Source organism: Macrobrachium nipponense, chromosome 1, assembly GCF_015104395.2.
Source record: "Macrobrachium nipponense isolate FS-2020 chromosome 1, ASM1510439v2, whole genome shotgun sequence".
NCBI classification, from domain to species: Eukaryota; Metazoa; Arthropoda; class Malacostraca; order Decapoda; family Palaemonidae; genus Macrobrachium; species Macrobrachium nipponense.
In genome coordinates this window covers 144,647,287-144,673,444 of record NC_087200.1, presented here as the reverse complement: position 1 = coordinate 144,673,444, position 26,158 = coordinate 144,647,287, and the positions used below count along the sequence as shown (strand labels likewise).

The 26,158-nt window shown below is 39.0% G+C and overlaps 1 protein-coding gene across 2 annotated transcripts in view; it reads right to left on the bottom strand.

Moving 5' to 3' along the window:
• Nucleotides 1-26,158, bottom strand: part of LOC135219711 (PAT complex subunit CCDC47-like) — a 224,664-nt gene that overhangs the window by 59,293 nt on the left and 139,213 nt on the right. For both annotated transcript variants that reach the window (XM_064256697.1, XM_064256696.1), the window contains exon 6: nucleotides 18,663-18,815. In XM_064256697.1, the coding sequence (XP_064112767.1) occupies nucleotides 18,663-18,815 (153 nt within the window). The remainder of the gene's footprint in view (nucleotides 1-18,662; nucleotides 18,816-26,158) is intronic.

Below are 26,158 nucleotides of genomic sequence, written 5' to 3'. Positions count from 1 at the left end.
TCGCAGGTACGGACCTTACTACCCTGTGGGGCTGTCACAACCTCTATAGATCTTACAGATGCTTACTATCATGTTCCAATAGCCAGACACTTCCAGCCATTCCTAGGCTTCAAACTAGGAAACAGGGCTTATTCCTTCAAAGTAATGCCGTTCGGGCTCAACATCGCCCCCAGGATTTTTACCAAGTTGGTGGAAGCAGTGGACCAAGAATTGAGGACTCAGGGAATAATGTTAGTGGCTTATCTGGACGATTGGCTCATTTGGGCAAAGAACCCCGAAGAGTGCAAGAAAGCAACGGGCAAAGTAATCAAGTTTCTAGAACACCTAGGTTTTCAAATAAACAAAACCAAGTCCAGACTAACACCGGAATCTCGGTTCCAGTGGTTAGGCCTTCAGTGGGACTTGCAGTCACACACACTATCAATTCCGCCATTGAAAAGGAAAGAAATAGCAAAATACACAAAGCAATTTCTCAAACAACATCAGACATCCCGGAGGAGTCAGGAAAGGATCCTGGGCTCACCCCAGTTTGCCTCAGTCACGGACATCCTTTTGAAAGCCAAACTCAAGGACATAAACAGAGTTTGGCGTTCCAAAGCGAACTGCAGATCCCAGGACAGGTTAGCTTCTATCCCGGCGATCTTATGGAAACGTCTCCGCCCCTGGACAGAGGTAAACAACCTATCAAAAGCAGTACCCCTTCAGTTTCCCCCGCCGTCTTTAGTGATCCACACGGACGCCTCACTAACCGGGTGGGGAGGGTACTCACAGTACAAAAAGGTCCAGGGAACCTGGTCCCCACCATTCCGCCAGCTACATATCAATATACTGGAAGCCATGGCAGTGTTTCTCACTCTGAAACGGCTCCGGCCATCCAAGAAGTCGCATGTCAAGCTAGTTCTAGACAGTGGGGTAGTAGTCCACTGCATAAACAGGGGCGGATCCAAGTCAAGCCACTTGAGAACCATATCATGATAGCCATTTTCTCTCTGGCGGTCAGGAACAAATGGCACTTGTCAGCCACTCATCTAGCGGGAGTAAAGAACGTAGTAGCAGATGCTCTGTCTCGCTCCGTCCCGTTGGAATCGGAGTGGGCTTTAGACAAAAATTCGTTCACTCGGATCTGTTAACAAGTCCCGGGGCTTCAGGTAGATCTCTTTGCCACGGAGTCAAATCACAAACTCCCCTGTTATGTGGCACTCTGGCTTATGCCATGGACGCTATGGCCCTAGATTGGAATGTATGGAAAAGGATTTACCTATTCCCTCCGGTGAATCTTCTTCTGAAAGTACTGAACAAACTCAGGTCATTCAAGGGCCGGGTGGCTCTAGTAGCCCCCAACTGGCCCAAGAGCAATTGGTTCTCTCTACTTCTAGAATTGGGACTCCGGCCTCTACGGATTCCCAATCCCAGGCAACCCAGTTAGTGCAAACTCGGACTGTGTCCGCTTCCTCAAGAATTCAGAAAACCCTAACTTTATGGACTTCATGAAGTTTGCGGCTCACAGGAACGCGGACATTGACCCCCAGAATATTTCATTCTTGGAGTCAGATAAAAGGGAATCTACCTTGCTTCAATATGACTTGTCCGTTAAGAAACTAGCCATGTTTCTTAAGGACTCAGACACGCAAGTCATGACCACGAATTTGGTCATATCCTTCTTTAGATCATTGTTTGAGAAAGGTCTGGCAGCAAGCACTATTACTACTACCAAATCAGCTCTTAAAAAGATCTTCCAATTTGGTTTTGGTATAGACCTTACGGATTCTTACTTTTCCTCTATTCCGAAAGCTTGTGCTAGACTTAGACCCTCCGAGAGACCTAAGTCAGTTTCTTGGTTTCTGAATGATGTTCTCAAACTGGCCTCAGAAATTGATGATGATTCTTGTAATTACAAATCTCTCCTGAGGAAAACTTTATTTTTACTAAGTCTAGCCTCAGGAGCTAGAATCTCTGAACTGTCAGCCTTATCAAGGGAGCCAGGTCACATTGAATTCCTTCCCTCAGGGGAAGTTCTCCTATCCCCAGATCGTCACTTTCTGGCCAAAAATGAAGACCCACAGGACAGGTGGTCCTCATGGAAAATCCTACCACTCCCCTAAGACAATTCCCTATGTCCTGTTAACTCTTCAAGAGCTTACTTGGGTAGAACGACCTTAAGATCTTCAGGTCCGTTATTCATTAGGGAAAAAGGTGGTACGATTTCCTTAAAAGGGATCAGACAACAAATTTTGTACTTCATTAAACAGGCCAACCCGGATTCCTTTCCTCGTGCCCATATGTTAGGGCAGTGGCCACCTCTATTAATTACTTTTAACATATGAATTTTGACGATCTTAAGAAATATACAGGCTGGAAATCTCCAACAGTTTTTAAATGCCACTACTTAAAATCTTTGGAAGCCCTCAAATTATCAGCAGTGGCAGCAGGAAACACAGTTTCCCCTGACACTCCATGAATTTCTATTACCTTTTCCTTGTAGCCTTCCCTTCTACCTGCCTCATTGCACCCTTACTTAGTTAGGTCGCCTCTAGTGTATATATTTTGCCTTGGATGTAGCTGCTTCATTCATTGTTACTTGCTTGGAACTCTGTCCATTCGGTTATTGTATGTGTCGACTTGTATATTTTTACTATAGCCTACTTGTTTACCTTTAGTTATCCTTAAGTCGTAGGCTAAGTACTTTTAAGATTGTTAATCTAGTAATTTTAAGATACTTTACAATTAAGTTACGCTTTGTAAGTCTTTGTATCTTTAACCCTCTTACGCCGACTGGACGTATTTTACGTCGACATTTTTTGTCTCCCGTGTGCCGACTGGACGTATTTTACGTCGACTTACAAAAGTTTTTTTTTTAATTCGTGGAAAAATACTTATATGCCTACCGGCCCAAAACTTTTGAATCACGTGCCTTGGGGGATGCTGGGAGTTCACAGATCAAGGTGTTGTTTTGTTTACAATCGTTACGCAGGCGCCCAAGCGCGAATTTCTTTCTTGCCGCACTAAAAAGTAGTATCTGTGACACATCTTGGAAATTATTTCGTAACTTTGACATAATTTTTGTACCATTGTAAATTAGCCGTTACATAAAGTATTATATATGAAAATGTGCACATTTTTATGTAGAATATAATAATAAAATACTCATGATTGTAGCTTTTATCAGTTTTGAGCTATTTTCATATAAATAACGATAATTGCCAAAATTTCAACCTTCCGTCAACTTTGACTACCAAAATGGTCGAAAAACGCAATTGTAAGCTAAAACTTATATTTTAGTAATAATCAATAATTTTCTTTAATTTTGCAACTAATTGGAAGTCTCTAGCACAATATTTCGATTTATGGTGAATTTAGGAATAAACTTTTTCCTTACGTCCGCGCGGTAACTCTTCCGAAAAAAATCATACATGCGATTGTGGTAATGTTTGCACCATTTTAAAATTAGCCGTTATATAGTTTTATATATGGAAATGTGCGCAATTTCATGCACAATACAACTAAAAACAACCCATGGTTGTAGCTTTTATCAGTTTTGAAATATTTTCATATAAATAACGATAATTGCCAAAATTTCAACCTTCCGTCAACTTTGACTCTACCAAAATGGTCGAAAAACGCAATTGTAAGCTAAAACGCTTATATTATAGTAATATTCAAGCATTTACCTTCATTTTGCAACAAATTGGAAGTCTCTAGCACAATATTTCGATTTATGGTGAATTTATGAAAAAAATAACATTTTCTTTACATCCACGCGGTAACTCTTCCGAAAAAATCATACGTGCGATTGTGGTAATGTTTTGCACATTTTAAATTATTAGCCGTTACATGAAGTTTTATATATGAAAATGTGCGCAATTTTATGTAGAATACAACAAAAAATAATTGAAGGTTGTAGCTTTTCTCATTTTTGAAATATTTGCATATAAATCACGATAAATAGAAAAAAAAACCACGTTCCGTCAACTTTAACTCTACCAAAATGGTCGAAAAACGCAATTGTAAGCTAAAACTCTTACAGTCTAGTAATATTCAGTCATTTATCTTCATCTTGAAACAAATTCGAAGTCTCTAGCAAAATATTTAGATTTATGGTGAATTTAAAAAAAATCTTTCCTTCCCTCCGCGCGCGGATTCTCCGCCACAAATCTCCGAAATGCGTACGTACCATTCTCGGAATATTTGCTCCATTTCATATTAGGCATTTCATAGAGTTTTATATATGAAAATGTACAAAATTTCATGTAGAATAAAAATCGAAAAATATTTGAAGGTTGTAGCTTTTCTTATTTCCGAAATAATTGCATATAAAAAAAATATATATAAAAAAATTCGACATTCAGTCAACTTTAACTCGTCAGATATGGTCGAAAACTGCAATTGTAAGCTAATACTCTTACAGTATAGTAATATTCAATCATTTGTCTTCATTTTGAAAGAAATTGGAAGTCTCTAGGCCAATATTTAGATTTTATGGTGATTTTTGAAAAAAAAATAAAAAAATTTGTTTACGTCTGCGCGTTACGAATTCATGCATTATTTTGTGATATTTTCTCTGTGTTGCTTTTATCGTTTTACAATGTGTTATATACCAAAATGATCGCAATTTAGTGTTCATTACAACGAAAAAAAGTAACTTGTTACCTTTAACCGTTTTGCGCACAGCGCGATTTGAATACAATTATATATGAAATTTTGTTTTTGTGCTATCATATATCGCATTATTTATATTAGATAATGATAATTTTTTTCATTTCTGAATGGGTTGCCATACTAAACTTCAGCCAATGACAAAAAAAGGAGCCAAAAATGAACTCTTAATCTTGAAAACTAAGCACGCTGTGATTTTTTGAAAAAAATATTTTTTCCGCATCCGCGCTCACTCTGGAACACCTCCGGCACACGGGAGACAATTTTTTTTTTACCGCTTCGGCGTAAGAGGGTTAAGGTCTTCATTATACTATTAACCTTACAGGTGTTTGTTTTATACCTTCTTAGTATCTGTGCAGTTCCCCCAAGCTTGGTGATACCAATTCTCTGGCACTATTTCACTGAGCGACACAGGCTGAGCCCAGAAAAGGGATTTTGACGAAGGAAAAATCTATTTCTGGGCAATGACCTGTGTCACCCAGTGAAATCCCACCCTGTAGTTAGTATTCCTCACCCTGCTTACCCCAAGCTTGGATGCTATCTTCAGGAATGACGTCACAGGCCTCGGAGGCGCTCACAGTAGTAGTAGAGGGTAGCGAGGGCTATAGTTCGCCTCCTCCGTAGTTGGGGTTATGTCGAAGGAAGAAGCTAAATGGCAAGGGACCTCTGGTAGTGGTATCCACTCGCTCTTTATCTATACCGACACCTTTATTAAAGGTGAGCGAGCCATTTATCTTGGCACTATATTGTTTCTCTTTTTCTCTGGGATGAATAGCAATATTTATACCTTAGAAATAGTATCAAAGGAACCATTTCACTGGGCGACACAGGTCATTGCCCAGAAATAGATTTTTCTTTCGTCAAACTCCCTTTTTTGGTATTTTTTGGAATTTTTCTGCATTTTCCCAGTATTTTCCAATAAACATGGACATTAATAATGATTTTGAAATGTTTTCTGTGTATTCACATGATTTAGAACCATTTTATGATGGATTTCCATTGATATTATTGTTGCTTTTTATCATTTTTGATATTCATCTGTATTTTTGGTATTTATTTGGTATTTTCCTAAAAACTTACAAATCTGATACTTACACACACACAAAAAAAAACTATGGTATTTAGCTTTAAAATGCAACAAACCCCACGTTAATACCTATTATAGTTACTGAGCTATGATATTTTAACTTAAACTCGCAATTACTCTATTTTTAAAAAACGGCGCTTAGCACCTTCTGGTTCTGGGCTACTCATATACACTTTTCATTTTCATTTTGGGGAGGATCACAATCCGGGTGTAAAATATGTGCTTTCATGCAACAAAAATAGGAACACCTATAGGAGAATGCTTGCAGCTGTTTGAGAATTAGTTCCAGAATTGGATCCTAAGCAAATTCTAATTGACTCCAAAAGGGTAGCCACGATAGAATTTCAAATCTTTTATTCTAACACAAATTAAACGCTGTTTGTTTCATCTCTCCCAGTGTGTGTAAATCTTTCATCTCTCCCAGTGTGTGTAAATCTTTCATCTCTCCCAGTGTGTGTAAAAGAAAGCTCATGAGTTGAGGATAAAAACTGCAATGGAATCCAATTAAGAATTAGCTGAAGAGCAACAAGAAGCCTTGGAAACCGGAGGAGCACCAACTTCCGAGAGGCAGTTGGAAGAAAAATGCTCCGAGAGGCCCCAATGACTGCAAGAAGAGCATGGTTCTCTAGATTTCTTAGAAGGAACCACTGGAGCTACATCCGAAGCGCCTCTCTTCAACGGTCGAGACTTGCTCCCCGAGTGCCACTGGCATCATAGAGAGGAGTCATCCTAACTCAACAAATTATGCAAATCTAAAGAGAGACCTTTCCAACGGGTCTCTGTTGCAACCTGGGAAGCAACGAGAGGTTGAACTGGGGAGGCGACTGCTTGTGGGCAGACCCTACCGACCTCCCTTGGGCTACCAGTTTGACTCCTCCCCTGCACTGGAGAGTGTGACAGTGACCTTTGCCTAGGAGTGTCAGTGGGATGAACAGCCACCTTCTCCACTGACACAACACTATCACTTTTTGCCTTGTCCATAAGGACCTTCACAGACACACCAAGCTACTCCATAGTCTGTACTAACAGAGTAAAATACATATCAATCTTTTCCTTTAGACTGGTGAAGGGGTTGGGATCGGATGTGCAAGGAGCCTGCAAACAGAGAAGGTGGCATAGCAAGAGAAGTGGGAGCACATGAAGTGTGATTATCATGCGATTCCTTGGTTAGCCTAGTCTTGCAACCTCTAGCACAATATCTTAAGCTAGCAGAACCTGTGTCCTACATTGTCAAAAACACTAAGACCTGACGGTTACCGAAGAAAAAACAAAAGGCAAAAAAGCTAGTTCTCATCACAGAACCTAATGCTATATAACTGATTTGCCAAAATAGCTAAGACAAGAATAGAATACTTCACCAACTGCAATTACAAAAGGAAAGTCCAAAAACATTTTAGGAATAACTGCAACATACAACCATAGCCATTGGCCGGCAGAAACAAACTAAGCTCTTTGCCGTGTTGTTCCTCTCTCTTGCCCCGAAAGTGGGCGGGGCAATGTTACTTAACCAAAACAAATAGATAGTTAGCGTGACCTGCGAATTTTGGGATTTTAACTGCCAGCGAGTGAAATTCTTAGCTATATAATTACCGGGAAAGTTGTATAACTAAAAACACCTAACCACATTCTTGACACACACACACACACACACACACACACACACACACACACACAAAATTGTAAACCAGTGTTATATGAAGTTTTCATAGTAAAACTAATATTGTAATACTTACCTGAACACCTGAATTAGCCCTGGTCACTGACCAGCCCGAACTATATCCTCACATATTTACCCACTCAGTGGGTAATTTTAACTGTCAGCGTTACCAACGCTGCAGGTAAATCTAGTCAAATGAGTCACCTAAGTTACCGTTGGCAACACTGGTGCAAACACCGGCCACCAGAGGCTTGTCCCCTCAATTGAATCATTCACAATCAAATTGAAGTGGGGAGGAGGGTGGGAATCATTTACATGTTCAGGTAAGTATTACAATATTAGTTTTATTATGAAAACTTCATATTGCAATATAGTGGGGCCCCCGTATTCGCGTTCTCCGGATTCGCGGACCCACTGATTCGAGGATTTTTCTCTGGACCATATTTACCCATTATTCTCTCTCTCTCTTTTACTGAGATGAGATCATTTCTATGGTACATGTGTATGTTTAGTAATATTTTTGCATAATAATAACAGTAATATAAATAATTTCAAAATTCATAAGTGATAGTATTTTAAAGTAGTACAATAATCTATCCATTTCACTCTTTTAAATAAGGATAACTCTCTCTCTCTCTCTCTCTCTCTCTCTCTCTCTCTCTCTCTCTCTCTCTCTCGCCGACACAGAGATTAGTATGTCCTAGTGGTAACTCTCGCCCTCTGTTTGGGCTGGAAGTGTATGTATAAGGACATTACTACATTTTATGGTAAAATAATAATATAAAGTACTAGTTTACAAAGAATATTAAGTTTAATGAGATTAAACAGTAACAATAACATTCTCTCTCTCTCTCTCTCTCTCTCTCTCTCTCTCTCTCTCTCTCTCTCTCTCTTACGTATGTTTATTTGTTTTGTAGTGTAAATAAATTATTTACCTTATAACTAATTTTCAAATATTAATAAGATTAATTAAAAATAGCGATTCTCAGTCTTTTTATCCACTTGAGGAAGGTGGGCGGGGGAGTAAATGACAGTTTGATATACGAATTGGCGGAGGGGAGGAAGGAGTCGGAGTCTAGGAGTTATCTCTCTCTCTCATCTCTCGTCTCCTCTCTCTCTCTCTCTCTCTCTCTCTTTCTCTCTCTCTCTCTCTCTCTCCATTATTATTCTCTCTGTCTCAGAAATAATTCATAATTTCACTCTTGATGGTCAGATATATGATGTTGCCACTCATTGCTCTCTCTCTCTCTCTCTCTCTCTCTCTCTCTCTCTCTCTCTCTCTCTCTCTCTCTCTCTCTCTCTCTCTCTGTTATTTGCTGTAGGTATACATTTTTAATGGTAAAATGTTTAAGTTGACTTTGAAATGATATTAATAATATAACCTCAAAGATTAATGCAGTAATAGGTTAGTAATTTTAGGTATATTTGAAGTAGGATGTTATTAAAGGTATACATTTGGTATCTGAACTTTCAAGATAGGCAGTTATAAGCATTTTCAGTGGTGGTTTTAACTATTCGCGGGTTTTAACTATTCACAGGGGTGTCTGGTACACATCCCCCGCGAATACTGGGGGAACACTGTACACTCCATGAACACCTGAATTAGCCCGATTGACAAAATTTAATGGAGGTGGGATCAATCTAATTCAGCCCAACCTGTCCACAGAGCATACACAGGTAACTCATAATCAACCTACCATGTATAAATGTATGTATCCTCATCGAATTAACTCAGTAGGCGAGTATGTTTGCAAAGAAAGTACTGCAATGTCAGTGTTGAGTCTAAGGTACCTTCAGAGTCCGAAGTACCTTCCATGTGATAATCTATACTTCTTATTCATGGAGGTAAAAACAATTCTCCTCACCTGGTCGTCCAACTCAGTGGGTGAAGATGCTTACAGAGGAAGTACCTTACCGTCAGTGTCGAGTCCAAGGTACCGCCTGAGTCTGAAGAACCTCCCATGTGGTATTCTATACCTCTCATGTATGGAGGGGAAACGATGAACCTCCCATGCGGCTATCTAGCCTCTCATGTATGGAGAGGAAACAGTGAACCTCCCATGTGGCTGTCTAGCCTCTCATGTATAGAGGAACCTCCCATGTGGCTATCTAGCCTTTCATGTATGGAGGCGAAGTTGAGTTTGCAGGACCTCGCTACTGCTCCCTGACGCAGATGACTTGTGCTGATGAAGTTATAGTTATTCCAACATGACCATCAGGATCTGCCTAACCTTAATAGCCTAAAGGAACAACACACTCAGTCTAAGCTTGATCAACAGAAACACTCGAGTTCATTTAGACTATCACTGACTACCCAAACTTCTAACATCCTAAAGATAACAAGCTAGCTATAAAACTAAGTTACTGCAACGACAGGACCCAGTGTGTAACCTTCTCTGAAAAAACCTGAAAATCCCTAAGGTAGAGCATTGTGAAAAAATCCACAGCGACTCTCAAGTAACCGCCTACACGATCGCAGACAGTGAAAAATTCCTCCCGAAAGCCGAAGGGTATCCATCCGCAATACTTTGCGCCCTTGGACACGAAGCCCTAAAAAGAAAGCTCCGAAAGGGATGAAGAACCAGTCGCAAGAAGAAAACCAACTGCACTTTGGAAAAATGAACAAGATGGGCACCTAGGGGAAACCAAATAGATTCTTGGACGAAGTAAAGTTCCTCAGTATGTGACAAAAAAGAAAACATCGAGCTCAAACCGGACACAGTATGACACGGTGAAACGAAATTGACCATCGAGGAGACATCTTGTTTCTAAAAGACTGTTGCCGAGCGCCTCTTCAGAACCCTCTTATGGATGTCCGAAAAGTACTGAGGCAGATGATTTAACAAGAAGTATGCCTTCTCTCCTGGACAAGAACATAGTACAGCCAAGCAAAATGTTAGTTTGTTACGGGAACCCCATCGAAACCAAAGTTTAGAGGTTGTCAAAATGTCCAGGTTCTGAGAAACACCCCTCCACTCTCACAACATCCACATAACACTATGATCATTCCTGAACAAGACGTACTCGACTGCCCAATTTCGCACCCCCCCCCCCCCCCCCCCCCGGCCCCCCCCCCCCCCCCCCCCCCCCCCCCCCCCCCCCCCCCCCCCGGCACTATGACGTAACACTTGCCCGACCGCTGTCCACCCCATCACAAGAGCCAACCATCTCCAGTTCAGTAATTTGTGTAAGAACTAAATACTATGACATAACCCTAAGCTAATTTCGCTCAACTGCGCATACCCTCACTACCCAGTGACGTTAACATTATACCTGGCAATGCCAAGCATGACCACCCCTACGAGTAAACAAAATACTGTTGCACCAAACGTACACTAACCAAAACAATGACATAACCTTGAGCTAGTCTCTCTCATCTGTGAAAACCCCGCACCAGCCAGTGACTATGACATGACACCTGGCCGACTACAATGGGCGAGCAACACCCCCACGGTAGTCTGGAGCAGAAGCTACATTGATCAAGTGAGGGGAGGAAGTACTCCCTGAAACCCAGGAAACAAGGCAAAACCCACATTGAACACCTTGAAGGATTAATGGAACTATTCATAGGAAAAGGCTGAGAAAGAAGCAGGAGAGAAACAAGGAAGCAGCCACACTCGGAGTAACCAACGGAGCACCTAACACCGACGTTGTGCAGGTGGAGAAAACCAACTTGTGCCGCACGTACCAAGGGTGCCTCTACGACAGGCTACAAACTGCGGAACCGATGGGAACCAAAGAAGGAAATTACTAGCTACCCTAACGAAAGGAACACATGGACACGTTACTAATGATGGTGCAGGCGAACTGACAACTGCTGTAGCCCCAGGCAATAACCGCGGTAGGCACGATACTATATGTCTCCAACCCTAAAAGCATAAAATGGGAACTGAAGAAGGAAGATTACCAGCTACTCTATGAAAGGAGAGGCTGAGGACACAAACTATACCGACACAGTCAACAATGGCGAAGATGAATCACCTACTTCTGTAGACCCCACAAGAACTACAGAGGACAATTACGTCTCAAACCCAGTACAAGAGGATAAAAATACGGAGTGCGGAAACTCCGAAACCCCTTTTGAGCATTGAGACCAGCAGCCTGAGAACTATGGGAACCGTGGAAGGTAATAAGAATACAGCCCCGCCAAAATTACTTCCCTAACCCCAAAGAGAGAGAGAGAGAGAGAGAAGAGAGAGAGGAGAAAGAGAGAGAGAGAGACGAGAGTGCAGGAGAGAGAGCGAGAGAGAGATGAGAGAGAGAGAGAGAGAGAGAGAGAGTCGTCGAAATCTCCACATTTCAGGATGAAATGGTGATAAAAAAACTTTTTGCTCTGGTGTGTTAATGGCAAATAAACAGGATGATAGAGAGAAGACCCCGAAGCGATCTCCTTAGATTGACCAGATAAAGAAGACTGTGTAAAGACATGATAAGTTTTAGAAGAAATAGGGAAAGAAGAAACTAGACAGACTCTGTTCCCCATGATAACCTTTGCAAATATCCCTAAAAACTCAGGAAAATTCCTCAACGCGTGATCATGAATACAGTCCGTATTCAAACTATTGTAATTCATCTTACAATAAATCAATTTTATGATGGGGTTAGTAACTAAATTCGACATGACTACATTTTGAAAATAAGTTTCTATATCTCACGCGCAGCTGGCGCAGGCAGCTGTGTGCAGTCAGGCAGCGAGATGGTTTCAATACCCAATTTTGGCCAAAGGCCAAGTATTGGGACTATGAGGTCATTCAGCGCTGAAAAGGAAATTTACAGTAAAAGGTGTAACAGGAGGAAAAAATCTCTCTGTTGCACTATGAATCAAGTGTTAGATGATGGAAAGTAAGATGAAGAAAAGAATATGAAAAGAGGAAAGAAAATGGAAGGCACAGAGAGAGAGAGAGAGAGAGAGAGAGAGAGAGAGAGAGAGAGAGAGAGAGGAGAGAGAGAGAGAGAGAGAGAGAGGAGAGAGAGAGAGAGAGCAAATTACAATTGTCTAACTTCTCCACCTCCATAACTTTACACCATCTAACTTAATATCTTAACGATATATACGTATATAACTGTGTACAGCCAAGAACAACCGAATGAAACACTACTTTGTTTGCTAATATGATGGAATCCTAGCAACATCCGTTATTGAATTCAAACCACGTACAACAGTAAACACTTAGTATATTTATTTTATAAATGTGGCTGAAGCTGGTACGGTAATATTACAGGCATCGGCAACATGAATAAAATTCTCCAAGCTTTATGTGAATTCAAAACACAGCCGTGGTAAAAAGAAAACTACTAGCATGAAAGAGCTCATTACTGTTGTTTTGACACCGACAAAAGATAATTTACGTTAAGCTCGTGATACCGATGAGAAAGAGTGAAAATGAACGGAATCACTGAGATTACGAAAACTCTTCACAGAGGGTTAAAGAGTAGTTGCAATGAGACGTATTAGTCAAATTTGTACTTTAAATTACGTTGTGAGACGAACATTATGACTTCATTCCAATATAATTAAGTATCCAGATATTGATTTATGCTAACTAGGATCAAGAACATTCGCTGAGACCCAATGAGAGCATCTGGAGTGAAGGAATTGGCTAGTCGGCATCTCGGCCTGTCTGAGGCACGTCTCCCCCCCCCCCCAACCAAATAGGGCTATGCGTTAACGGCAACTTGTAATTGTAATTCCATTGTATTGTAATCAATTACACATTTTCAAAGTAATTTAAGTTTAAATCTTTAAACTATTTAATATCAAATTTTACATGTAATTTGATGATGCAACTGGTAATTATATTTGTAACTGTAATTGACATGAGGCATCATGTAATTACTGATGGAAGATCATCTGCTAAACTGATAAAAACGTCATACTACCGAATTCCGTTACCAGAAGGAATTGGAAAATAATGAAATGTACAAATTCTTATGATTTCTGATTTATATGATACAAGATACCATTATCAGCTATGTTAAAATGTGATAGTTAAAGACCGCCTTACCTCTTGACCACTGCTTAGTTACATCAGACCGAGCCAGCCAATCAGGGCCAAGAAGCACTTTGGGAATAACTATACTTCCTCAATTTACCTCAGCCAAGAATGAGTTAAATAAGGAGAGGTAACTCGCATAAGCCGTCAGCTAAATGATAAAATCCTGAACCAAAATATGACCACTACATTAGTACTTACAATACGATAGTTGAGGATACATACAATATTGGATTATGCAGCTGGCAAGCCTACACAGTCCAACAATGCTGAAGTCCAATCGAATCTGATTCTCGTTCTCGTTCAATTACATTCTTGAACTAAATATTATACGATTCGATTCTCGTTTCGTGTTCAATTACTCTGGTAGCGAATCTTCGTGTTCAATTACTCTGATAGCAAATCAGGTAAATCTTAATAATAACTCCGCATCGGGTATTTCTTTGGAAATTACAGTTTCCTATGGTATTCAGGTTGCTTATTAAGAATTTACCGTTATTTTTGGGCGGTCGACTGCAATTAACCCCCAGGGGTCAGTACTAAACAAGGTGAAATACATCGGACGCCCCTATCCCCAGCGGATGTCGTATTCGCGGTTACGTTCCTTGCAGTCCATGCGGAGTTATTCTTTAGAATTACCACGAAGTATTATAAGTCAGAATGGGTTTATCTCCAGGATTGGCCAATATTTGTAATTACTATACAGATATGTAAAGAGGATACTGCCGAAGGGGCATAATAAAAATCGTCTCCCGTATGCCGAGGCGGTCTCGGAGTGAGCACTGAAGCGTAAAAAAATTTTTTTTTTCAAAAAATCACAGTGCGCTTAGTTTTCAAGATTAAGAGTTCATTTTTGGCTCCTTTTTTTGTCATTGCCTGAAGTTTAGTATGCAACCATCAGAAATGAAAAAAAATATCATTATCATATATAAATAATGTGATATATGATAGCGCAAAAACAAAATTTCATATATAATTGTATTCAAATTGCGCTGTGAGCAAAACGGTTAAAGCTAACGAGTTAAATTTTTTCGTTGTATTGTACACTAAATTGCAATCATTTTGGTATATAACACATTGTAAAACGATCAAAGCAACACAGAGAAAATGTTATCACAAAATGATGCATGAATTCGTAACGAGCGGACGTAAAAATTTTTTTTTTTCAAAAATTCACCATAAATCTAAATATTGTTCTAGAGACTTCCAATTTGTTTCAAAATGAAGATAAATGATTGAATATTACTATACTGTAAAAGTTTTAGCTTACAAATGCAGTTTTCGACCATTTCGGACGAGTTAAAGTTGATCGAATGTCGATTTTTTTTAAATTTTTTTATATGCAAATATTTCAAAAATGATAAAAGCTACAGCTTTCAATTAGTTTTTGTTGTATTTTACATGAAATTGCACACATTTTCATATATAAAACTCCATGAAACGCCTAATATGAAACGGAGCAAATATAATGATAATGCGACGTACGCATTTCAGAGATTTGCAGCGCGTAATCCGCGCGCGGAGGGAAGGAAAGTTTTTTTTAAAATACACCATAAATATAAATATTGTGCTAGAAACTTCGAATTTGTTTCAAAATGAAGATAAATGACTGAATATTACTAGACTGTAAGAGGTTTAGCTTACAATTGCGTTTTTTGACTATTTCGGTAGAGTCAAAGTTGACCGAACGTGGTTTTTTTCTATTTATCGTGATTTATATGCAAATTTTTTAAAAATGAGAAAAGCTCCAATCTTCATATGCAAATTTTTTAAAAATGAGAAAAGCTCCAATCTTCAATCACTTTTTGTTGTATTCTACATAAAATTGCGCACATTTTCACATATAAAACTTTATGTATCAGCTAATTTAAAATGGTGTAAACATTACGACAATCGCACGAAAAAATTTCAGATTTTTTTGGAAGTTACCGCACGGACGTAAGGGAAAAAAAATTTTTTTTTTCATAAATTCACCATAAATCGAAATATTGTACTAGAGACTTCCAATTTGTTGGAAAATGAAGGTAAATGATTGAATATTACTAGAATATAAGAGTTTTAGCTTACAATTGCATTTTTTGACCATTTCGGTAGAGTCAAAGTTGACCGAAGGTTGAAATTTTGGCACTTATCATTATTTATATGAAAATATTTCAAAATGATAAAAGCTACAACCATGGGTTGTTTTCAGTTGTATTGTGCTTGAAATTGTGCACATTTCCATATATAAAACTTTATGTAACGGCAAATTTAAAAAGATGCAAACATTACGACAATCGGACGAAAAAATTTATCGGAAGCGTTACCGCGCAGACGTAAGGAAAAAGTTTTTTTTATAAATTCACCATAAATCGAAATATTGTGCTAGAAACATCCAATTTGTTGCAAAATGAAGGTAAATGATTGAATATTCCTAGATTATAAAAGTTTTAGCTTACAATTGCGTTTTTCGACCATTTCTGTAGAGTCAAAGTTGACCAAAGGTTGAAATTTTGGCACTTATCGTTAATTATATGAAAATATTTCAAAACTGATAAAAGCTAGAATCATGAGTATTTTTTGGTAGTATTCTACATGAAATTGCGCACATTTTCATATATAATACTCCATGTAACGGCTAATTTAAAATGTTGCAAAAATTATGTCAATATGACAAAATAATTTCTGAGATGTGTCACTGATACTTTTTAGTGCGATAAGAAAGAAATTCGCGCTTGCGCGCCTGTGTAACAATTTTAAACAAAACAACGCCTTGATCCGTGAGTTCCCAGCATCCCCCAAGGCGCGTGATTCAAAAGTTTTCGGCTGGTAGGCCTATAAGTACTTTTCCGCGAAATTTTAAAAAAACTTTTTTTATGTCGATGTTTAATACGTCCAATCGGCACCCAGGAGACAATTTATGTCGATGTTTAATACGTTTAATCAATCGGCGTAAGAGGGTTAACTGATATAATAATAACCGTGCCGTAACCGAATAGTGAAATAGACAACCTGATCACCAGGATTGCCACTACCGCAAGACAAACCAAATTTGCCCACAGACAGAATCAAGTACTTCCGAAGACGACGGTACGCTATGCAAACTTTAGAACCAAACCAGAAACCACATCCAAATGATCAACCACGGACTAGAAGCTTCTGTGACAGAGATCTCGAAGCGGGAAATAAAACCAAGGATGGCTCTAAAGGCGAACCTTCACACTAGACACTACAAGGGAGTCCAAACCCTAGGGAACCTAACCTGCTACTCTCTTCCCAAACACTACTTAACCTATCACCGCTACTTATCTGTCCCTGGCCTAACTTTACATTAACCTTAGAACTTACACCTCAAGGGGGAATCTGCTGCTTAACACTGTCTGCTCCATGCTGGGGAGGCCGGCAAATCCTACACTCTGTGCTTGCAGTTCTCCATAACCCCAGGCACCCGTTAGGGCTGGTTCTGGAACAGGCAGGGGAGCTGAAAGACGATGATTAGTATCACCTACGCTACTGCTGCTATCTTTATTTCAATTAGCTTTGTCATGAAATAGCAAACAATTTAGGCCTTTTCTATCCTCCAATTCTCAAGCGTTCCTACTGTAGCTCTTCTTGCTTAACTCTTGCGATTTTGCCGCTTTCTTCCATATAGTCTTGGTAGTCCTCAGTGATCTAATGAACTAATCCTTACATTCTATACACCTCTGTATGGCACACATTACACTTCCCTACAGCTAGAACAAAAGGAATGCCTGTCATTTGAGGGTACTCATCCTTTGTTGCACTAGCACAGGAACGAAGTATGCCGACATCTCAACCAGCAACTGTTGGAGGCGAGGCTGATGAAGCAGAGATTGAAGTAAGGATTCGTTAACGAGGCTTGACCATCTCACGACAATAACAGAGAAGTTCCAAAATCGAAATACGATCCAATCGGGGAAAATCGGAAGAGAAGTTGTAAATGAAAGGCAAGGATATCAAAACCCAATCAAGGCCTCGATAAACACTGTGAGGGTCGGGCTACATGACCAAAAGTTTGCTGGGAGCAGGACCACGTCCGGCTTACCACGCGAACGAATAACAACTGAGGGGACAAGCCTCTAGTGGCCGGTATTTGCAGCAGCGTTGCCAACGGTAACTTAGGTAACTCATTTGACTAGATTTTACCTGCAGCGTTGGTAACGCTGACAAGTTAAAATTACCCACTTAGTGGGTAAATATGTGAAGATATAGTTCGGGCTGGTCAGTGACCAGGGCTAATTCAGGTGTTCAGGGAGTGTATTGCAATATTTTGTTTTATAGTACTTAAGAAATTTTCACTGTTTCATGTTTTTGAATAAAAATGTTTCAACTAAACACTTTTTTACTTCTTGATAAGATAATAATTACATATAAAATTCAATTTATTGAGGTAACAAATTAATTTAAATTCTCTATAACATATGAAATTTTGCAAGATTATTATAACCCATAAAGGATTTTTAGTTATATGAAAGTGATGAAAAGTCATGATGAGGAAATGAAAGATGAAAAGTCAAGTAATGGAATGTAATGATGATGAAAAATCAAGAGATAAAATTATGATATTCTGACGCACAATTAAATGTTATATGATGACGTGTTGGGTGATTAAATGACGAGCAATGAAAAGTCACCTAACCATTTGCTACTTGGTACAAATTTTGCAGCAAGATGATTAGATGCTGAAAACATACTTATACAATACCCTCCTTCTGGGACATAAGGTTTTCCAGTATATACATTACGACAACTAAATGACTTGTACATACTCTTTAAATTCTTAAAACCACAAAACTGTGTAAGCTTGGTCTGGACTGACTTACAGATTCTTAAGTTAAAAGTTTCCATTTCTCTTGTTATCATGGATTTGTTTCCTAACTTCACCCAAGAGCTCTCTATGGATTCAGATACACACACACACATACACACACACAAGGAACTCGGGAATCCACCCAGTCTTCTTTTGTCTGTGAAATTATAGATGGATATTTCAACACACTCAAACACCAAGAATGCTGGATAAAACAAATACTGAGTCTTGAGATCTAGACAGTAGGTTCTCCATGAAAATTACACAAACTTTGTTTCAGAGTAGATTTTCAACTTATCTTCAACTTAACTATTTTGTAGAAGACCCAATATCTAACATACAATTTATTGCAGTTTACTGCACACACAATATTTTAAAGCTATGTTATAATATATAAAGATGTTAACTCCCAATGAAAATCATTATTGTTACGGAGAATTTTCATAAAAATTAAGTACTTACTATGTCAGTCATTTCTTTTGTAAGTCGAGCAGCAGTTTTCTTTGTTGCCAAAGAAAAAACAAATGTATCCATCTCATCCATATGAACCTTCACTAGCAACTGATCACTGGATGGTCTGATAAACTGTGACACAACTCCAATCATATCTTGTCTCTGTTGATAAATTTAAAGAATTAAAAAAGCTAAAAATTTTGTAAAAAATTGTTTTTGCTGTAGTTTACCAATTCTAAAATGAAAACAAAAGAAATGATAAGCTTAATCTTAAGCAACAGAAACATAATGACTGTTTACAAAAATAAAGTTCCAACTAACTCCAGATAAATACTGGTATAAAAATCCTAAAACATGAAGCACTATTACTATTCCAAATTTTATTGGCACAGTATGGCTACAATATTGAGCATTACTGGCAAATAATAAGAAGCAATCATTTGTTACACTACTTGTACTATCTATTTTGCCCTTATTGGCACAGTATGGCTACAATATTGAGCATTACTGGCAAATAACAAGAAGCAATCATTTGTTACACTGTTTTGCCCTAACATTTGTTATTATGTACTGGTTTCTCATGGACATATATTTTTATGACTTTCATCCATATGTATGACATGTTAAACAAGATTCTAGTGAACTAATAATCTATTTCTACTTCTATTTTTATTTAATGGGGGAAGGATGCAAAATCAAAAATATCAATACTTAGCTAATCTACAGTACTCTGAATGCACTTCGAGGAGTACCAAGCAGCCTGACAGAGGCTGCAGATAATTTCAGAATCTTTACATTACACCTATTTGGAGCTAAATTTACAATTGTTTAAAACATCATAACAAGTCCACAGAGGCCATTGACTTGAAATTAATATGGTGTTCATTGGAAAGATATAAAAGAGTGTAAAGAGAAATACAGAAAGCAGCAATTGCTTAATGAAAAGAAAAAATTGTTTAACTAATTAATAAAGATACAAATGTAAGTATAAAACTGAATTACGGTAGTAATGCACAGCATCTTACTTGAACTTGCATAACATTCTCAGGAAGACTGTTTTGCAGTCCAACAGTGTGAGGAATATAACACCTCTGGAACTGAGAAGTTCAAGAGCGAGGCATATTAACTGCATACTGGTGCGCTGTTCAGCAAATCTGGTTGCTCTTGGCAGGGTAAGGTTATCAAGGGTCAAATGTGGATGTGAAAGATCTCTGCTACAATACAATTTACGAAAAATTAACAAACATAAATCACAGGCCAACCAAGAAACCGGCTTGTGAAGGAGAGTGCAAAAGCAACTACAGGAAAAAAGGCCAAGGACCTGTGGGCAACATCCCTCATGTACAAGGAAGTGAAAGTGCCTTGGTGAGGCTAAGAACCAACATTCAAAATCCTATGAACAGATAAATTCTTAAATGCCAAGGAAGAGTTTAGTCTTCTAATGTGTGCTCTAGCATGCACAGCAATGGCTGTGGAAATCGATGAGGAGAACTATACTCTGTTTTTTTTCATCTGTCCATCCGCCTGTGGTGTTTTTGTATGGTAACACTGCGTCCCGGGCTTTAGATAGTTACATTCAGCTTACATTCAACGATTATAATAACATCCTATTTCGAATATTAACGGTGTAAATCGCATACAGTAAATTATTAAAACACTTTTCAGTTGCAAATGTACACCCAGATATCCTTTTATTTACATAAAACTTACACATAGCGTAACTATCTAAAGCCCGGGACGCAGTGTTACCATACAAAAACACCACAGGTGGATGGACAGATGCAAAAAAACAGGGTATAGGGATGCTTAATCACTAGCCAAAAAGAAATGGTATTCTTGGACACATCTTTCTTCAACACTGACCCTAGTGTCAGGGCCACTTGGTGGGGAAAAATTACAGAGATTTAATGCTAATTGCACCTAATGGCACAAAGATATAAGCTAATTTTAACAGTAGGCAAGATTCATTCCAGGATGCTTGACTTGACATTTAAACCATTTTGGTTTGTTAAATTATCTCAGTTTGGGTTTTAACATCTTTTTTTACATGTTCAGACAAAAGACTTCAGTTCACTCAATATCTTTGTGGTAACTATGGATTAGATATACAGTAGTACCTCATTTGTTGAACATTTCTTATGTCAAACACTCAGTCTTTTTAAAATTTTCAAGAAATTTTGTATAGTCTATAGAACAAATATGAGTACTTCGAACTTACCGATTATCTTGTTTACACTTGTAATCGACGGGCTTCAATATAAAGTGTTTTTTCCTTTAAAATATATAGTTTAATAATGACCACATTTAACAGAATAAATACACAAATAAAGCATTCCAATATAAAATTTAGCATAAAAGATGTTACAAAATCATACATCACCGCAGTGACATCACGCACAGCTGACTTAGGATGGAACAAGGAAGTGTTGATATTGTTGAGGAGAGAAGAAGAGTATAAATTTACATAATGAAATATGAAAACAATCAAATGCAATAACGAAACAATAAAAATAAAGAATGGTCATAATTATAACAGTGTTCGGTGCACTGAGTGAGACAGTATAGGTTAATGAAAACCATATTCTACAAAACAGTAAATGAAAGAATAAAGCTTTTCACAATCAAATTAGCATAAATGATAAACAAAATCATACATCATTGCAGTGATGCACAGCTAACTTGAGACATAGGGAGGGAGTGCTTACATTTTTGAGGTATGATCAATGAATGATTGTTAGTTATCAGGCATTGTGATATTGTTGTGGAGAGAAGGAGAAGAGACAGTAAAATCTTTCCTATATGTACCAATGCAAATAAAAAAATTAAATGTTATTTCACAATAAATTTAAGTGATAAAACATGAAAATCAAATGCAATATAGTAATAAAAAATTTAAAAAGTCTTACTTGAGCCAGTGTTGAGTGCACTGAGTGAGAGGGAAAGGATTGTGGTGTGTTATTGGGTGGGAGAGGGGGCTCTGCTTCTTAGTGACTTACCAGCTGCGCGAGATGATTATTCGCCAGTTTCTTTCCTTTCTACTCGATTTGCCCAAATCACTTCATTTTGTTACAGTAAACTACCTATTGAGTGAAAATTGCTTTTTACAATTTTTTAGCACAATAACAGTAACTCAGCTCCATAATAAGCACACTGGCACCGCATTCAGCTTCTGCATGCATTTGATTGTTTGTTTAAACGACTTCCTTGAGAAATGTTATTTCATCTCTCTTTCATTTTCTTACTTGCATTCTTTACTTATTATTTACTTATTACTTGTTTTCAAAATCCTCAAGTTTATTTTAAATTTTGCCATTTGCCAACAGTAAGTTGATGTATTGTGGCATAATTAATCTCTTTCTTGCACTTATGGGGATATTTATTTCATATTTCAAACAAATCACATTTTGACCAGCCTTCTGAATCGGATAAAGTTTGAAGTCTGAGGTACTACGTACTGTATTTTATTAAATTATCTTTGAGTATCAACTTCTTGAATCCACACTTGTCCCTTGCTTCCCTCCCATAAAGAAATGACATTTTTATAATAAAATGAGGAGTTGTATATACCCCATAATTACATAGCTACTATTTTTCATGTGCGGCAGCCTACATTCAAAATTCGCAGGTAGCGACTCTTGTTCCTCAGTGTAGGTATACAGTGCCATGCCCTAAGGAAATATTAGGAACGACTTACTAATAACCTCATTCTGTATTATGCGTAATGTCCACCACAGGGGAGGAGGGAGGGCTCTGATCATGTAATTACTGGATAAGTATGGTATACAAAACCTCATTATATTATAAACATGTAATTTTGTGTGAGTGACTTACCCATTAATTACATACATAGCCGATTCCAAATTGAAAGGCAGTAGGTTCACGGACATATTCTACTCCAAAGCATTAAGCCATGTAATGAATTTGAAATAGAAAAGTTGTTAACACTGAAAAACAATGCTTCTCATTTCCAATCAGTTAAGAGTTATTGCAGATGGATACTGCCTCTGGTTGGTATTCATCTTAACTCATAATGGCGTGGGGGTATAGCAAAGGGTCGCCTCCTACTTAGGGGGAACTTTGCAGAGGAAAATGCTCCTATGGCTAGCAATGTGATAGGTACCTACCCTTACGCTGGACGCAGCACCAAAATAAAAAAAAAATAAACAGAAACAAAACAGAAAACACTGAAACCTATACTAAAATACAGTCATGACCCATCCACTAAGAGTGGTGGGTGGTCCAGGTACACTGTACTCCCTGGCTCTCCAAACTCACCACCTTACTGAAGAGATAGGAGAACATCCTCTACTTCCTTCCATGATGCCATGCCAGTCACTTAAAATGGTCTCAAGGTATTGAAACATTTCTACTTTTTTTAAGCTTTCATAAAAGATATAGTAAGCAGCGAAGACTGCTTATGCTTCCACTAACTTGATAGTAGAATGAGTGGAAAAGCAAATATTGTCTGAAAACTAAGGAGGTAGAGGCTGTTCTGAAACCTGAGCTTCACTTCGAAGTAGCCAAAAACACTCCACAGCACTGAGTGTGTCTCAAACATGAAGTCCACATAAAATAGAAAACAATACGTTTAAACAGAGGAAGAGACAAGTTCTTGCCATAACTTCCTAGGTTATGGATGGTCCTCTGATTCCTGTTCAGCTCAGGGAATTTCAGTAAAACTCCAACTGAACAGAGAGCTCTCTATACTGCGTCCAAGCTGGGAAGCGCTACTGGGTGCTTGTAACAAGAGCTGGAGCCAGACTGTAGCTGGCGCCAAATGAGCTAGGGACTTGGGAGCTGGCGGACGCAGAAATTCAAGAGTATGATTTGGTGCTAGAGGAGCTGGGTGCCAGGTGAGCTAGGGATTTGGAAGCTGGCAAGACACTTGGAGCATGAGTTGGAACCAGGCCCTGGCTGGCACCTGAAAAGCTAAGTGCCGGGCGAGTTGGGAACTCGGGAGCTGGCTTACACAGGGGGGGCATGAGCTGGGGCCAGAGAAGCTGGGTGTCAGACGAGTAGGAAATTGAGAGATGTCATGTGCTCCTGGAAGTCAAGGAAGACTATTATGATCTAAAGGAGAAAGAATGGATCCAAGTCTTGGGTGGGACCTTGGACTTTCCTGATCAGAGATTGTACTACTTCTCCCAGAGCTAAAAAACCTCTAATCCTGCAGAGTAAGTTGTCGTCAAGGTGATGGGAGACTTGGAAACGTGGTTTTTTCCTTGAAAAGAATGGAGTAGCCTCTTTGAAGAACCTGAACCACTCAAGGTTCTGGCCCACCGGTGATTCCATCCAATAGGTGCAGTCTGACCCCGACTGGAGATTCACTTTTAGGAAGTCTTGGTGGAAGCTTCTTATAGGACTTTGGAGTGGGCCAAAGGTGGGTCTTTCTTGAGGACGTGACTTTCCTCCTCAAAAGGGATGGTTGCTGAGGCAAAAATTCATTGGCAGAAGTAGTAGAAGTCATCTGTAGAAATTTTGTTGACTTGAGCTATCAAGTCGTTCGTTGATTTCTTCTGAATGACAGACAGAACCTCCTTCACATTGCCTTGAGGGAACACATGCAACTTATCGAGGAACGAAAACGAGGTCGGACTTCTGAGTAACTATCACCCTTTCAGTATCGAAAGAACAACAAAGCCCTCACTTTTTTTGGGAAGCACCATGGCAAAAAGCTAGGCTAACTCATCCAAACTGTCTCTAACTGCCTTTTAGGAGCATGAAAGAATATCTAACCAGTCTGAAGAGAGGTTAGCTGCAAGTAATGGGCAGTCCTCAACCTTTCTGGCTAACAAACCAAAGGTCCCATTTAGGACACTGAATATTTCCCACACTAACAATATTCCTCATGATATGATCCAGCTCAGGCGAAGAGAAGAAAAACTTGGTTGAAGAAAAAAGGCAGCTCGACGAGTTGGTCGACCAAGCTGTGATATCTCCCAGGGAGGAGGCAGACACTCCCAAGGAAGGAGCATCCCTGGTGGAATAGAAGCGATATCTCTTCTTCAGCCACTTAAGATGGAGGAAAAGTGAAAGAAGCTTTACCTTGATCCCTCTTGACTGTCAACCATTCCTCTACCTCATGCATGTATCTCTTCTAGGAAGAGGAGAGCACTAACTTGGGAAGGCAAGCATCAGAAGGAAGTTTCCTCATGAGGAAAGTGGAAGCAGGTGAACTGGGAAGCGCTGGTACAAAGAAGTTGGGAAAGTTCGCTAAAAGAAACCTGAGAAAGCTAGCATATGAAGAGGCAGGAGTGCTGTCATGATCTGGATCTTCATCATCAAAAGAGATGAATGACAAAGAGTGATCCCCACTCTTGGCAACAGACTTTTTCCTCTTAAGGAAGCCCATCCAATCCTCCAAGTGGTGGCAAATAGGAGCTAGCGAGGGATCCTCTTGTGTTGCCGGGTGAGGCTTGGAAAGCGCTGAGCAAGCTGGAACAAGGGGGTGAGGTGCTAGAGAACCTGGACGGAGACTGGTGCTCAAGAAAAACTCCTGATATCAGAGAGGTCCAAGAATAAAGGTGCCAACACCTGGTACTCATCAGGAGAATTGGTACTATCCTGATGAGAGCCAGGACAAAAAGAAATAGAGAAGGGTCGTATACACCAATGCAGGAGCAGAGTCCTGATCCACTTCCTCTTTGTCAGACGACAAGGCAGTTTCTCCACCTTAAAGAGTGGTAGCCTTCTTAAGAAAAACAATCCAATCGTGAAGTTGTTGATGAAGCGGAGCTAAAGACAAATCCTCTAATCCTGACATCTTAGGACAGACCCCCCTTATTCACATTCTCAAGATTCGCACTCACATATTCGCTGATTTCTTTATGGACATATATATACTACCCATTATTCACAGGAAATTCACATTCAGGTATTCTCCTACTTGCGATAGGGTTAGGTTCCAAAAAACCCATTGTTTGTTGGAAAAATTGTGTCTCGAACATAGCCTAGCCCACTAAGGTAATCAGTACCATCTTTACTTACAGGGTAGCCTAGCTTACACTACACAGTATAATTTATACATATACAGCATGCATAGTAATTATTAATTTCAACAAATTATCTAGGTTCAATGCATGTTGGCTTATACTAATTCAATACAGTTGGCTTATACTAATTCAATACAAAGAGAAATTGAATAACATTGACAGGTCAGCCTGGCGTTTACGATGATGATGATACCACAGTATATCATATATATGTTATATAAAAAGAGGGATGTATTAAGACAATATGCTTAAGACACCATTGTAAGGTGAGATGCTGTGAATTTCTTAGAATGTAGGGAGTCATCAATTTAGCTTCCCATGGAGAGACAGTGCCCGAAGTGACAAGCTTAGGAAATGCTGACATATCTTATTGGGTGGCGTGATGTCAAAGTTGCTACCTAAGCAGGTCACCATGTCCTGTCGCTATGCACGGGCAGTTGCAGAGGTGCCTTCTGAAACTGGTTAAAGGTGGTTTCTTGGACATGAACAATTTGTGAGAGTTCGTGCATGTGT